Source organism: Nycticebus coucang, chromosome 6 (assembly GCF_027406575.1).
Source record: "Nycticebus coucang isolate mNycCou1 chromosome 6, mNycCou1.pri, whole genome shotgun sequence".
NCBI classification, from domain to species: Eukaryota; Metazoa; Chordata; class Mammalia; order Primates; family Lorisidae; genus Nycticebus; species Nycticebus coucang.
The window spans coordinates 47,024,525-47,041,141 of NC_069785.1; the positions used below are offsets into that span (position 1 = coordinate 47,024,525).

The 16,617-nt window shown below is 42.1% G+C and overlaps 1 protein-coding gene across 6 annotated transcripts in view; it reads left to right on the forward strand.

Annotated features, from left to right (window-relative positions):
• SLC28A2 (solute carrier family 28 member 2) overlaps positions 1-16,617 on the forward strand; it is a 44,608-nt gene that overhangs the window by 15,108 nt on the left and 12,883 nt on the right. For all 6 annotated transcript variants that reach the window (XM_053594974.1, XM_053594975.1, XM_053594976.1 and 3 more), the window contains 2 exons: positions 14,754-14,845; positions 16,426-16,609. In XM_053594974.1, the coding sequence (XP_053450949.1) occupies positions 14,754-14,845; positions 16,426-16,609 (276 nt within the window). The remainder of the gene's footprint in view (positions 1-14,753; positions 14,846-16,425; positions 16,610-16,617) is intronic.

Sequence of the window (16,617 nt, forward strand, 5' to 3'; positions counted from 1 at the left end):
GTAAAGCTACACATTCCCTCCCCACCCCCAATTTGGTTTAATATCTGTATTTCTGTGTATGATTTCCTCTTTTTTTTTTTTTGAGACAGAGTCTCACTTTGTCACCCTTGGTAGAGGGCGGTGGTATCACAGGCTCACAGCAACCTCTAACTCCTGGGCTCTAGCCATTCTCTTGCCTCAGCCTCCCAAGTAGCTGGGACTTCAGGCGTCCACCACACCACACCACCACAACACCCGGCCATTTTTTTGTTGTAGCTGTCTTTGTTGTTTGGCAGGCCTGGGCCAGATTCAAACCCGCCAGCTGTGGTGTATGTGGCTGGCACCTTAGCCACTTGAGCTACAGGTGCCAAGCCAATGATTTCCTTTTATTCTTTATCTAGTAAAATTTGGACTTTGAACTTTATTTCCTTTCTCCTTACCTACTCAAAAATGCCACATAGATTTCTTGTTTCCAATTCTCCCCACCTCTTGACAACCTGTCCTAGATAGCTTCTACCCAAACTGCCTAAAGCATGATTGAAGTCCCTTGTTCAAAAACCTCTGTGGCTCTCCCTTTGTTCCTAAACAAAGCTCAACTCCATTGCCTGGCATTCAAGTCTCCCCACACCCTTCATCCCCCAGCTATGATTTGTATTCAGCTTGACTTCCCCACATTAACTCTTGCAATTCCTTCTCTAATGTTACCCTATGCTCTAGTGAAAGTCAACTATCAACTGTTCCTTATATATAATCCTTATATATATCCTGCCTCCAGGTCATGCACAATATAGCACATTTTTTAGCATCTCTGCTTCTGAACAAATTGTTTTCATTTTATGTCTTTGTGCCCAAATACAACGTATCTTATAGGGTGCAACTCAAGGGCAATCGTGTGAATGAGACCATCCCCATTGTTCTTCCTCAATCTCATTGGTCCCAGTCCTAAGAGGTCCCTTCTTCCTCCAAACTTCCATAAAATTCTATTTGATCCTTTCTTTTTCTTTTCTTTTTTTTGTAGAGACAGAGTCTCACTTTATGGCCCTCGGTAGAGTGCCGTGGCATCACACAGCTCACAGCAACCTCCAACTCCTGGGCTTAAGCGATTCTCTTGCCTCAGCCTTCCGAGTAGCTGGGACTACAGGTGCCTGCCACAACGCCCGGCTATTTTTTTGTTGCAGTTCAGCCGGGGCCGGGTTTGAACCCGCCACCCTCGGTATATGGGGCCAGCGCCTTACTGACTGAGCCACAGGCGCCACCCTATTTGATCCTTTCTAATAGCACTTTAAACTTTTGACATTGTGTTATAGAATTTTATGTACATCAATTTCTATTTCATCCTTTTATATCTTATAACACCTGGGACAATGCTTTACTCACAATATATATTCAAAAATTTTAAATCTTTTATCCATCTTGAATCAATGTTTGTAACATGGTGAAAGGTATGGGACCAGTTTCAATCTTTTACATGTGGTTATCCAGTTCTCCTAGAATCATTTATTGAATATTATTTTCCCCAGTATATTTTCTTTTTTTTTTTTTTTGAGACAGAGCCTCAAGCTTTTGCCCTGGGTAGAGTGCCGTGGCATCACAGCTCACAGCAACTTCCAACTCCTGGGCTTAAGCAATTCTCTTGCCTCTGCCTCTAGCTGGGACTACAGGCACCTGCCACAATGCCTGGCTAGTTTTTGGTTGCAGCTGTCGTTGTTTGGTGGGCCCGGGCTGGATTCGAACCCGCCAGCTCAGGTGTATTTGGCTGGCACCTTAGCCACTTGAGCCACAGGTGCCAAGCCCCGAGTATATTTTCTTGTTTGGTTTATCAACGCTGCTGGTAGGACTGCAAACTAATACAACCTTTTTAGAAGGAAGTATGGAGAGTCCTCAAAGAACTCAAATTAGACCTCCCATTTGATCTTGCAATTCCATTACTAGGCATCTACCAAGAAGAAAAAAATCCTTTTATCATAAGGACATTTACACTACGATGTTTATTGCAGCTCAATTTACAATTGCCAAAATGTGGAAACAGCTTAAATGTCCACCAACCCAGGAATGGATTAACAAGCTGTGGTATATATATATATATATATATATACACACACCATGGACTACTATTCAGCCATTAAAAATGATGGAGACTTGGGTGGCGCCTGTGGCTCAGTGAGTAGGGTGCCAGCCCCATATGCCGAGGGTGGCCAGTTCAAATCCAGCCCTGGCCAAACTGCAACAAAAAAAAAATAGCCGGGCATTGTGGTGGGCGCCTGTAGTCCCAGCTGCTTGGGAGGCTGAAGCAAGAGAATTGCGGAAGCCCAAGAGTTAGAGGTTGCTGTAAGCCGTGAGACATCATGGCACTCTACCTGAGGGCGGTAAAGTGAGACTCTGTCTCTACAAAAAAAAAAAAAAAAAGATGGAGACTTGGGTGGCACCTGTGGCTCAGACTTGGGTGGCACCTGTGGCTCAGTGAACCAGCCCCATATACTAAGGGTGGCGGGTTGAAACCCGGCCCTGGCCAAACTGCAACAAAAAAATAGCCAGGCATTGTGGTGGGTGCCTGTAGTCCCAGCTACTTAGGAGGCTGAGGTAAGAGAATCACCTAAGCCAAGAGCTAGAGGTTGCTGTGAGCTGTGATGCCATAGCACTCTACCGAAAGTGACAAAATGAGACTTTGTCTCTAAAAAAAAAAAAAAAAAAAAGATGGAGATTTTACATCTTTTATATTAACATTCTTCTTAGTAAAACATCACAAGAATGAGAAGCAAGAATCCAATGTATTCAATTCTAATATGAAGGCAGTAGATGATCTAATACAAGGGGGCGGGTAGGGGAATGAAGGAGTGAGGAGAGGGGAGGTAGGAGGAGGATGGGGGTCATGGTGTATGGCACACCTTTTGGGGGCAGAACACAATTATAAGAGGGATTTTACTTAATGAATGCAATAAGTGTAACCTAATTCTTTGTACCCTCAATGAATCCCAAACAAAAAAACAATTATAATATTCAAAATCCAATAAATACACACTAATAATTTATATAATTTAGATAATAGGCTATCAGTTATTTTTCATGTATACATTTTTCTTTTTGCAGTTTTTGGCCAGGGCTGAGTTTGAACCCACCACCTCTGGCATATGGGGCCGGCACCCTACTCCTCTGAGCCACAGGCACCACCCTACATTTTTCAATTACATTTTGTTTCTGTATTGATTTTTAAGTATACTATTTCTTTTTCTTGCTGTTTTGCTTAACTCTGATGATCTGTGGTTCTTTGTAGGATGCAATATGAGTATGACTCTAAGCTGATGCTTTTCCATTCTGATATCCACTTTCTTGGCCATAGTTATTAAATTGTGAGTCCTTTCTCCATTCTGATGTCACCTCAACTTTGGCATTCATTAAATTAATGTGATTATTTAAATCTACTTTTGAACCTTTGGTTTCATTGACACAGTTTTGTGAACTTAACACAATATCATAAGTGTTGGTTTATTCTTCAAATAAATTGTCTTATCCAATTGCCAAATTTTAAAAATATTCCTGTGGGGAGTGAAATTGTGTTTGCATTAATAATATTCATTCATTTGCAGAGCACTGCCATGTTTATTCTTTTTGATCTTTCAGGACAATGTTTTAGCTCCCTGTTTATTGATGTCCTCTTTATATCTGCCATTATATAGTTTCACAAAATTAATTTATTTATCCTGATTTATACTATATTACACTGACCATAAGCATAATTTTTTATATTTTTACATTAGTGATATATCCCATAATTGACTGTATGTCATAGTTTTTTAATTTTTTAATTTTTTTGCTGTTTTTGGCCCAGGGCTGGGTTTGAACCCTTCACCTCTGGCATATGGGGCCGGCACCCTACTCCTTTGAGCCACAGGTGCTGCCTGACTGTATGTCATAGTTTAATTGGCACCAGTTTTTGCTTTTCAATGGAATTTTTAATAAAGCTTAGCATACATAAATAAAAACATATATAAGCATGCCTCTTAATGAATTTTCACAAAATGAAGACACCCACATAACTATCATCCAGATAAAGAACCAAAATATTACCAGTATTCAAAACAGTTTTATGTCTCCTTTCAATCACAGCCTCCCTAAGTGTAAGCACTATCCTGACTTTTGGCATCATAGATTAATTTTGCCTATTTTTTTACTTTATGTGCAAAGTCTAATTTATACTTTTAATGGAAACATACCACATATTCTCTGTTGTGTCTGGCTTCTTTTGCTCAATGTTATGATTGGGAGATTCTTCCCTCTTGTTCCATTTATTATAGTTTGTTCATTCTTTTTTTGTTGTTTTTGAGACAGAGTCTCAAGCTGTCACCCTGGGTAGAGTGCTGTGACATCACGGCTCACAGCAACCTCAAACTCTTGGGGTTAAGCGATTCTCTTGCCTCAGCCTCCCAGGTAGCTGGGCTTGAAGGCACCTGCCACTACGCCTAGCTATTTTCTTTTGTTTTTTGGTTGCAACTGACATTGTTGCTTTAGCTGGCCCAGGCCACGTTCAAACCCACCAGCCTGTGTGTATGTGACTGGCACCCTAATCACTGAGCCATGGGCGCTGCCAGTTTATTCATTCTTAATTGTTGTATAGTATTTCATTGTAAGGATCTACTGCAATTGACTTGCCCATTTTATTTATTTATTTATTTTTTTAGAGACAGAGTCTTACTTTGTCACCCTTGGTAGAGTGCTGTGGCAACACAGCTCACTGCAACCTCCACCTCTTGGGCTCAGGCAATCCTCCTGCCTCAGTCTCCCAAGTAGCTGGGACCACAGGTGCCTGCCACAACACCCAGCTATTTTTTTGTTGCAGTTTGGCCAGGCCTGGGTTCGAACCCACCGCCCTCGGTATATGGGGCCAGTGCCCTACTCACTGAGCCACAGGTGCTGCCCTTTATGTATTTTTTTCATTTAAAGTGCATTTTAAGGCCAGCCACGGTGGCTCATGCCTATAATCCTAGCACTCTGGGAGGCTGAGGTGGGTGGACTGCCTGAGCGCATGGGTTCGAGACCAGCCTGAGCAAGAGCGAGACCCCATCTCTAAAAATAGCCAGCTGTTGTGATGGGTGCCTGTAGTCCCAGCTACTAGGGAGACTGAGGGCAAGAGAATCGCTTGAGCCCAAGAGTTTGAGGTTCCTATGAACTATGACACCATGGCACTCTACCAAGGGTGACAAATTGAGACTCTCCCTCAAAAAAAAAAAAAAATAATAATAAAGTGCATTTTATTTTTAAACACTGGCATGAGGTAGAAGGAATTCATAAAAGAAAGTAATCGTCAACATACTGATGCCTCTTCATACAATTAGCCCTGAGACAAGTAAGGAAAGTTATAGTCTTTTTTTTTTTTTGGCCAGGGCTGGGTTTGAACCCTCCGCCTCTGGCATATGGGACTGGTGCCCTTTTCCTTTGAGCCACAAGCGCCACCCAAGTTATAGTCTTTTTCTTTCTTTCCTTCTTTTTTCCTTAAGCAAAGCACATTCATGAAAAATTATAGTCTTAAACTGGTAGATCATTGTCTACTGTTAAAAATATTACCCTTATTTGAAAGACATATCTTATACTTGAAATTGAATATATTATATATATTCTCTTTTGTGAAATGCCTGTCCAAATCTTTCATTGGCAGCATTTTGCTTTCTTAAAAAATAGCAGTATATTTTATAATGATGAAATGTAAAAGAGAGTAGATTTTAAGTGTTCTTACCATAAAAAATGATATGTGAGGTAAAGCAAAATTAGAAAAAATACAAAATTAATACCCTATATGTTTTCCTTTACCACAGTAAATGATATTTTTTTTCATACTTTCTAGTCTTCTTCTATAAGTATATAGGCAATTTTTATGAGTTTATTGTATCAATCTATTCCTTTACTCGGTACACACTTATTAAACATCTATTATGGGGCGGCGCCTGTGGCTCAGTGAGCAGGGCGCCGGCCCCATATACCGAGAGTGGCAGGTTCAAACCCAGCCCTGGCCAAACTGTAACAAAAAAATAGCCGGCATTGTGGCAGGCGCCTGTAGTCCCAGCTGCTCGGGAGGCTGAGGCAAGAGAATCGCCTAAGCCCAGGAGTTGGAGGTTGCTGTGAGCTGTGTGACGTCATGGCACTCTACCGAGGGGGTTAAAGTGAGACTCTGTCTCTACAAAAAAAAAAAAAAAAAAATCTGTTATGGGCCAGGCACTTATAATCTAGCTAAAACAATACTAATATGTGCTAGGTATTAAGTTGGGCACTTTGAATACAAAGAAGAACAGAAATACACCTTTTCCTGATATGCTTTCAATCTTACAAAAACAGGTAAACAGAAAAATGACATATGTTAAGTGCTGGTACAGAGAAGTAAAATGCCAGAAGACCACAAGAAAATGAACAACTGGTTGTGACTGGGAGAAATCAAGGAAGGCTTCATGTAGGAGGTGACATTTAGTTGGATCTTGGAAGATGAATAGGAGTTTATCAGATGGAGAATAGTGACAGAGCATACCAGGCATGGGTTGTGACAGGTTCTTATGTTCCTGAGAAGGGTAAGCTACTCAAAGTGTCAGAACACTGGGTTGTATAGTGGGAAGGAGTGAACAACGAGACTGCAAGACAGGATGTGCCACTTGGGAACATGCTATAAAGTCCTAAGGGGCCTTGGTTTACAACAGGAAGTCAAAGGGGGTTTTAAGAAGGTGGGGAAAAGAAACACATTGTTTTTTAGGAAAATAATTCTGACAGCAATATAGAGAGAGGATTGGAGTAGGGAGAGATTGGTGGCAGGAAAAGGCTCTTATTCCAAACAAGAGCAGAAGAGGGTTTGGGCTAAGGAAGGGTGAGCAGGGATAGATTAGAGAAGGCAAATCCCAGAGATGCTTGGAGAGAAACTGACAAGATTGAATGACTAATTAGAGGTCAGCCTTTCTGATTAGAGGTCAGCCTTTCTGATTGGAGGTCAGCCTTTCTGAGGACATTTAAACCCCTTCATTATCTTTTACTCCTATTGTTGGTTCCTTAGGCCATCTTTAATCTGATCCTTCAACATAAACTGATTTTATCTTCTTTCTTTTCATTATGCTTTCTTACCCATTTCTCTAAAGCAATTTAGCAAAATATAAAACATTTTAGGGATGGTTGTTTCTGTCATTAGACTTTTTTAAAATTTAGTGGTGGTAGTGAAGGGTGTTTTAAGATGTAGTAAACCTACGAACATCTGATGTTTGAAAGAAAGAGCTGGTAGAGCCAGATAAAGACAAGAGAGTCAGTGATGGAAGGGGATGGAAAGAGTGAGATAATGAAATAATTTATCAAAACAAGGCCCTGAGGAGAGTCTCACTGTACTGCCCTCAGGTAGAGTGCCGTGGTGTCACACGGCTCACAGCAACCTCTAACTCTTGGGCTTATGCGATTCTCTTGCCTCAGCCTCCCGAGCAGCTGGGACTACAGGCGCCCGCCACAATGCCCAGCTACTTTTTTTTTGTTGTTGCAGTGTGGCTGGGGCTGGGTTTGAACCCGCCACCCTCAGCATATGGGGCCTGGCGCCCTACTCACTGAGCCACAGGCGCCGCCCAAGAGTTGGAGGATTTTAAGTGGGAATATCAGTTTTTCCTCAGATGTTAGAGAGGAGCCTGAGATGCTGTTGGACCAGAGAAGTGTTGAGGTAAAACCAAAGACAGACAAGGGTTCTGAGGTCAGAGAGGCTGAATTTCTGTAAAGAAGGAAATATAAATGCTGAGAGTAAAGGTTACTAGGTTGCTTAGGAGCCTCTCTCTCTGTCACCTCCATAGACTGTCTGCTGTATGTCCCCTGCCCTGAGTGACACGGTTGAGTGGTGGTCCTGGAGCTGGCTTGGCAGGGAAGCATCCTGTCCTAAATTTAGGTCTGGCTGGAGAAGGGGCAGCAGAGCTGAGAGCCCTGGAGGATAGAGTCACATATTCTCTCCTAGCTTGTCTTCCAAACACCACTTCTGGTTCTTGAAGAAGAGTTGGGTCTTGTTACCATTTTTGTTTTGAATGAATGGTAAATTCATTTAAACTAATTACCAGGAAAAAGGATAATGATCATAGACAAGATTGACCCTGTTGTAAATCTTGTTGAATTTCAGCCCCAAATACTTTTTAGGTAAATCTAGACTTCACAGGGAGTCCAGTTAAGTAATCACAGCTTACAATGAAATGGAATGATGGCCTCAAACTGCACTGCCTGAACCTTCTTCACTGGTTGGCCCTTTATTCCTTCACTGTGGACTCAGCTGCCTATTTGCCTTTAGCAGTTGTTTTAAAACTTCTATACTTCTCAAATTTCTACCCATTTTATAATTCCCACCCTCATCTCTACTGCTAATTGGTATATACTCCAATATCATTCCTTTCTGACAAAATTAATATTTTTTGGTCATTATTGCCCTCATTTATTATGACAATATGACTTATTATTGATGTTGATTATGGCAACATCATTTACTTTTTTTTTTTTTTTTTGAGACAGTCTCACTATGTCACCCTCGGTAGAGTGCTATGCATTATAGCTCACAGCAACCTCAAACTCTTGGGCTTAAGCGATTCTCTTGCCTCACTTTCCCAAGTAGCTGGGACTACAGGCACCTGCCACAACACCCAGCTATTTTTTTTTTTATTGTAGTTGTCATTGTTGTTTGGCAGGCCCGGGCTGGGTTTGAATCCGCTGGCTCCGATCTATATGGCCAGCACCCTACTCGCTGAGCTACAGGTGCTGAGCCGACAATATGACTTATAATATTACTTTATAATTTGCTTTGCCTTTGTTCTCTTTTTTTTTTTTCTTTCACAGAAAAAGAATATCTGGGTGGCGCCTGTGGTTCAAAGGAGTAGGGCACCTGCCCCATATGCCAGAGGTGGTGGGTTCAAACCCAGCCCCGGCCAAAAACTGCAAAAAAAAGAAAGACAAAGAGGGCGGCGCCTGTGGCTCAAGGAATAGGGCGCCGGTCCCATATGCCAGAGGTGGCGGGTTCAAACCCAGCCCTGGCCAAAAACCAAAAAAAAAAAAAAAAAAAGAAAGACAAAGAATAGTCTCCCACTTGCTTTTATAGCCAATCTGCCAGTTTCTTGCTGTTTGTTTATTTTTAATTGTCTCACCTGTTCTTTGCTCCCCTTTTCCTCTTTTTATGCCTTCTTTTCAGACTAATATATATATATATTTTTTTTTTTTGTAGAGACAGAGTCTCACTTTATGGCCCTCGGTAGAGTGCCGTGGCGTCACACGGCTCACAGCAACCTCCAACTCCTGGGCTTAAGCGATTCTCTTGCCTCAGCCTCCTGAGTAGCTGGGACTACAGGCGCCCGCCACAAAGCCCAGCTATTTTTTGGTTGCAGTTCAGCCGGGGCTGGGTTTGAACCTGCCACCCTTGGTATATGGGGCCGGCACCTTACCGACTGAGCCACAGGTGCCGCCCTCAGACTAATATTTTTAAATGCTTCCATTTTTATCTCCTTTGTTGGCTTATTAATTATAACTCTTTCTAAAAATTATATTAGCGTTTGCTTTAGAATTTATAATGTATATTTTTAACTTATCAAGTCTACCTTCTAGTGATATTATAGCCCTTCACATATATAGGAACCTTATAATAGTATACTTCAACATTTCCTCTTTCAGCCTTTGTACTACTGTTGTCATACATTTTACTTCTACATCTGAGGGCTGTTTGGAAAGTATCTGGCCGTTGTCAATACTATTTTTCATACTGTGTGGCTGGATAATTTCTGGACAGCCCTTATATATCATAAATGCTACTACAATACAATGTTATTATTTTTGTTGAAACAGTAAATTATCTTCCCATATGCTGCAAGTTAAATTTGCCTACACCTATATGAAACCTATCTTTTCCTTTCCTTAATCAGAATGGCCATCCTCCTAGACTCTGAAGCCAATCTCTTTACTCATCTTCTTAATCTCATTCTTCTCCAACCCTTTCTACAAGGCCTTTCCCCTCTACATCTTCAGTCACTCCTTCTGTGTTAGAGCCTCCTCAGCCTAAAGTGTTCTTAAGTTTCTTTCTTTTACAGAAAACAAAAAATTTGACCTCACCTAAACTTTTTAATAAGGGAGATGGGAATGGCAAGATAGGCTGGTGGCATAAGTTGTACAAATTCCTGGGTTTGGGATGTGAAAAGCTCTCTAGGGCTATGTTGAATATCAATGCAAGTCCCAATGGAAAAATTTTAGGCAGTCCATCCTTGTTGAGAGAACTCCCTTTCTTCCATATTGTTTAAAATTAGACCTGAGCCTGCTACCAGCACCTGAAGATGCACACTAGAGATCCTTAGTCCTCAAATTCCTAGTGAAATCATTTTTTTAAAAAGTGTGAAGCCAGGCGCCATGGCTCCCGCCTGTAATCCTCACACTCTGGGAGGCCAAGGCAGGTGGATCACCTGAGGTCAGGAATTTAAGACCAGCCTGAGCAAGATCGAGATCCTGTCTCTACCAAAAATATAAATAACAGTTAGACATTGTGGTGGGCACCTGTAGTCCTGGCTACTCAGGAGGCTGAAGCAAGAGGATCGCTTGAGCCCAAGAGTTTGAGGTTGCTGTGAGCTATGACACCATGGCACTCTGCCCAGGATGATAGAGTAAGACTCCGTCTCAAATAAATAAATAAAAATAAAAAAATAAAAGAATGTATGAATAGGAGCAAATAGTCTCATCACAGGAAGTGTATGATGGGCATTAACCATATGCTAGAAACCTGGAGAAACTTTTGCTTGCAATGGAACAAAAGAGTCTGGCCTGGAAGGGTCATTGGAGATAGAGTCATGACCTCCTCATGAGAGAGAGCACCTCTCTCAGAAGATGCCACTGCCTACCTTGGCTACCCCTACCTTGAAGAGAGAAGAGTTCTGAATAGAAGGAGTTGAGGGTGGGTTGAAAACTGTTTGGAAATCCCACATACCAGCCCTTCCTGTGTGTATGGGCCTTTGGCATTGTGTCTCCACTGTTAGTGTAAAGACATCTCTGTTGTCTGAAATGCACTCATCAGGCAGAGATATGGGTGCTGTGTGGAGGAAGAGTTCTTTTCCAAGCCAACAGATGCACCACAACCCAGCAATTAAGCATTTGGCTGTGTTCTGGGTTAGGGTCCCTTCTTACTGTACCTGGGCTAGAGGCTCTCAGAACTGCTGGTTTCCAGCTGTGCAGAGCCTCTGCCTTCAATGTTAAGTTTGCTGACTTCCATCTGATATGCCTTTCTCTTGCCTTCTCTGGCTTTCCAATCCCTATATGGCTTTCCACCTTGGCTGTTAATAACATTTTGCTTCTCAGACTCAGTTGCCATCCTCTCTTGGACACTTTTGGTAATTGTTCCCTGGTCCCTATACACCACCACCCAGCTCTTGTCCAACTAAAACCAGCTGTATACCAAAGTACCCACTGACCAATTCTTTTTATGCCATCATCAAAATAAAATCTTTGACTCCTTGAAAAGATTCTGGTCACTTCTGCCTGGAGGTCCTTGTCCTTACTCTTTATTCATACCACCATTTATTTTTGGGCTCATTTCTTTTCTCTAGTCCTCACTTCAAACTAGGGCAGCAGAGATTCATTCAGGGCCACACTGTCAACAGTCACTGGAGCTCAATTCTCTAAAAGCTGTCCCAAGACTTCCACTCTACCTACTAACTGATAGTACCCCAGACTCTGGGAGTTCCCATAGCTCTGTGTCCCTTGGTTGGGAGAGTTTCCACATCTCGTGGATAAGGTCACTGAGAAAGTGCATGAACACTCCTACTGTCAGGCCTGACCTGTAGTGCCTGCTATGGTTATATTCAGCTAGCACTATCCACCACCCTTGCTATTTTCTCGCCTTGCCACTTGGGGCTGCAGTCAGTAAGCAGGATAGTGAGAAGGTCATCATTAGTCAGTACATGGAAAGTCATTCATATACACATCTAAAGAAGTTACCAGTGGGTATTTCACAGCAAGTTAGGGGCAAGGTATCAAGTTGCATCACCGATCAGATTTCTTCTCAATTTTGCTTCTTGATATAACACAGTTAGTTACCAATGTTCAAATTGTACCATTATGTAAAGAGTTTGGTGAGACTGGGAAGACCCTGGGCCAACCAGAATACCAGGACTCAGGTGCCTCTATGTACTGACTCTCAACTGGTTTAAAAAGGTGAGAATTCTTGTTTTCTCTTTTTCCTTTGGAAGGCTTCTTGGCATTTCCTTTTTATTTTTATTTTTTAAACCAGAGGCCAGTTCCAAATCAATATTTAGGATCAGGTTGTTAATGAATTCTGCAGAAATGAGTGTTCTTAATTGATTTCCTGTCGTTCCCAGTAAAACTTTAGTTCCTAGGAAATTGTGGGTTGTGGTCAGGAGATGACAGTGAAGGTCTGTTCTAGGCATGTGATTATATCTACTCTTGGACATCTGTCCATGCCTCCTCTTATTTTGCAGGGGCCTTGCTTAGCTGACATTTGCACGTCATTTTAAATCACTTTCACCTAATATATCAGTGTGGCCACAGGAAACCTATGGTGTTGCAGGAAGACAAGGCCCAACGGAGAGAAAGAGCACCAAACACCACGTTTATAAAAGGAAGGGCTTTATTCACCAGCTGGGAGTTTACGGCATAGAAGAATTCCAAATGGCTTTGTTCCCCGACTGCCTTGGTCTTTCCCTTTTTATTGACAGTCAAAAAGTTCCACCCCACAGGTACTCTTCTCATTGGCCAGTTTGAATCAAGCGGGAGATGCTATTCCCACCCCTACAGAACTACAGGATTTTTTATTTACAAAGAGACCATTACAAAGATGTGGGTAAGGTGTAGCAGAACCACAAGAAAGGATAGTGCAAGAATTAAAGATTGAAGTAATGAACAGTTACTATTCCTAGGCCCGAAGGGACAAGATGGAAGAGAACCCAGCAGGAATATCAGATAAGATCTCAATATGTTGACCTCAGTCTTTCACACACTCTGATCTCCAGTGAGGTTCCAAAGGGAGGATCCAACTTGATAAGGCAGAGGGCATGGGAGCCCATTGATGCAGTCAACATGGTATAGACACCCAGAGCCCAGAGTTGGGAGCAGACAGGCTCCGGAGGGGCACACCAAAGATACCTGCCACTCATGGCAAGTCTAGGATTGAAATTAAATCCATTCTTTGATATACTTGTGAATGATGTTCCAAAGATAATGGACATCCCTAGTGTGCTGACACCTCTAAGCACCTCTAATCCTTTCACAGTCTACTTTCTCTATTTAAAGATGGAAATGTAGTGAGAGTTCTTTAGCTCCTAAATCATTCAGTCAGTTCTTTAGTTCTTTAGCTCCGGAATCATTCAGTCAGATAGTGATAAAGATTGTTTTCTCCTTTCCCAGCTTATCTGTTCCTGATAACACATGCTTTGCTCAGCTAACACAGGGGTGGGCTCCCTGCAGAAAGGGGAGGCAAGAGGAGAGGGTGGAGACAGGAAAGAAAAGAATGCCTAGGAGCAGGGATCCTGTTAGATGGGGGAGGCAGCTCGAGAGAAAGAGCAATTAACTGTGGCCCAGGAGCCAGGGCATTTGGAATTAGTGGCTGGTCCCACCCTCTGTCCTGCCTCAGCATGGTGGCCAGACTGGGCCCTTCTTGCTGGGCTCACCTTCTCTGGAACTTCCAAGAGTTTGAAATTAGAGCTTTTGCTCATATGGCTACAGTGTGCTAAGGATAATTAGGAGTGGCAAAGACAGGTCAGGCTGAGGTCTATGTAAGATGCAGTAGAGGGTAACAGTTGAGACACAGATTCTAAAGCCAGAATGCTGGAGTTTATATTCTGTCTTTGCTCAGCCTCTGTGACCTTGGGACAGTTATATAACTTCTCTGTTTTTTTAGTTTCCACATCTATAAAATGTGAATGATAATAGAAACTACCTCTTGGGTTCTTAGGCAGAGTCAATAAGTTAGTATTTGCCAAGTTCTTAAAAAGAGCCCAGCATATAGAAAGCACTATAAATGTTTTCAAAAAATCTAACTTGATCAGCCCTACTTGCTGGGCATCTTCTCTCAGGCCTGCCCATTCAAGGATTCTTGAGGTTGGTGGTGTTTTCCTTCCTGTCAGTCAATGCACAAATGACTGTTCAAGGGTTCGGTTTTTGTGGGGTTTTTTTTTTAAGAGACAGAATCTCACTTTGTCGCCCTCGGTACAGTGCTATGGCATCACAGCTCACAGCAACTCCAATTCTTGGGCTCAAGTGATCCTCTTGCCTCAGGCTCCTGAGTAGCTGGGACTATAGACGCCCATCATAACGCCCGGCTATTTTTTTGTTGCAGTTTGGCTGGGGCTGGGTTCAAATCCTCCACCCTCAGTATATGGGGCCGGTGCCCTACTCACTGAGCCACAGGGACCTCCTTGGTTTGTGTGTTTTTTAAGGAGGGATGGCCAAATTGCCTCTAAGAATAACAGATTATCTTCTGAACATGGAAGCTGATCATTTGTGAACAGGGAAGGAATAGGTCCCTAATACGACCAATGTTCCCTTCTATGGTAGAAGGTTACCAAAGGTATTATCAGTTAAGGCTAAGTAGGGTTTTTCTGACATGCTGCCCACTGACAATGTTTGATTTTCCCTTTTTGACAGTGTGGAATACTACCTAACTTCCCCTTGGCTGAATAATTTTCTTTGAGCACAAATTCTGCCTTGAGTTTCTTCTTAGGCAAAGAGAATCTTGAGGTAATCTAAGTTCTGAGAATCAGTACAAATGGGCTGGAGTAATTCTTATATCTTAATTTTTGGGTACTCATCAGGAGCAATCTACAGCCTTTCGTCAAGGCAAGAAGTTTCTACAAAACACATGCCAGCTTGTTCAAGAAGATCCTTTTGGGCCTGCTGTGTTTGGGTGAGATATTGATAATTCACAGAAATGAAAAACACAATTATTTTAGGAATGTTACCCGTGTCAAGACAAGTACCAGATGGAAATCACTTTTAATCACAAACTAATCTAAAGGGCTAGTTGATGTATAGATTTTAACTATTTGTAGATGAATCATAATTTATTGAGTTGCGCTTACAGCAACAAGTAAAATCTGATAATAACCTATTTTTCAGGCTGGGCATGGTGGCTCATGTCTGTAATCCTAGCAGTCTGGAAGGCTGAGGCAAAAGGATTGCTTGAGCTCAGGAGTTTGAGACTAGCCTGAGCAAGAGCCAGACCTGTCTCTACAAAAAGTAGAAAAATTAGCTAGGTGTGGTGGCATACACTTAATAGTCCCAGCTACTTGGGAGGTTGAGGCAAGACGTACACTTGAGCCCAGGAGTTCAAGGTTACAGTGAGCTACAATGATGCCACTGCACTCTAACCAGGGTGACAGAGTGAGACACTGCCTCAAAACAAACAAGAACAATCCTGTTTTCCAAAATTGTACTACTTGATAGATTAAAGTACTTTAGAGCCTATTGGGCTTATCTCTTTTTTAGTGTCTTGATTTGATAAGGGCACGATTCCTATAGTCTTTATGAGAAAAGCCTTTATTACACATTACTTATTTGCTGGTTTACTAGTAAGACCAATGATATAAAATATTTTTAAAGCTGGGAGCAATGGCTCATGTCTATAATCCTAGTACTCCAGGAGGTCAAGGCAGGAGGATCAGTTTAGCTCAAGAGTTTGAGCCAAGCTGAGCAAGAGTAAGACCCCATCTTTACTAACAAAAATAGAAAAATCAGCTGGGCATTGCAGCAGTTGCCTCTAAGTACCAGCTACTTGGGAGGCTGAGGCAGGGGGATCGCTTGAGTTTGAGGTTGTTGTGAGCTAAGCTGTGGCCATACCCACGGTAGCCTAGGCAACAAAGTGAGACTCTGTCTCAAAAAAAACACAAATTTTTTTTAGTTTTTTCTTTTTTTTAAAGAAAGAAAATTTCTGTTTGAAACATATTGTCAGTGGTATACGGGGCATTGATGTCAAAATTAGAGGCAGCTGGTATGGTGAAAACAAATATTATATTTGGGAGGAGTCAGGGAGGCACAGATGAGGGCCGCATGGCTGTACCTCCTAGTGGTAGCTTCGTTTCCACGGTTTTGTTCAAGAGGAAAGGTTAAAATGGCTGGGGCAATAAAATTTCAAGAAGAGATGTATGACTTTTGAAGAGTCTATTGGTGGATGCTGATCAAATCTCCTCCAAGGGACAGAGATACATGTCAGATAAAATAGAAGGGAATGAGATTTTATTAGGTAAAGGTGAAAATATGCAGCTTGCAAACTAAGTTGGATTATCCTCGGGAATCCTCGGGAAGAGAACAGTTAGACATCTCTCCTAGCCTTGAGAAGTGCAGCTCAGCCTGACATTAGGGCTGAGTGGCAAGGTCTCTGGAGGATTTTTCTTGCTTTAAGAAAAATCCCAGGTATTTATGACTAGAGTATCACTTGCTCCTTGGAAGTGCTGTTACTGATCCTTACTCTGCACCTTCTCTTTTTAGCCTATGCTGCCTATTTCCTCGCAGCTTGCATCTTGGATTTCCAGAGGGCACTGGCCTTGTTTGTCTTCACCTGTTTGGTGATCTTTGTCCTGGTTCACCACTTTCTGAAAAAGCTCTTTGGTAAAAAATTAACAAGATGTCTAAAGCCCTTTGAAAACTCCTGCCTGAGGCTCTGGATTAAATGGTAAGGTA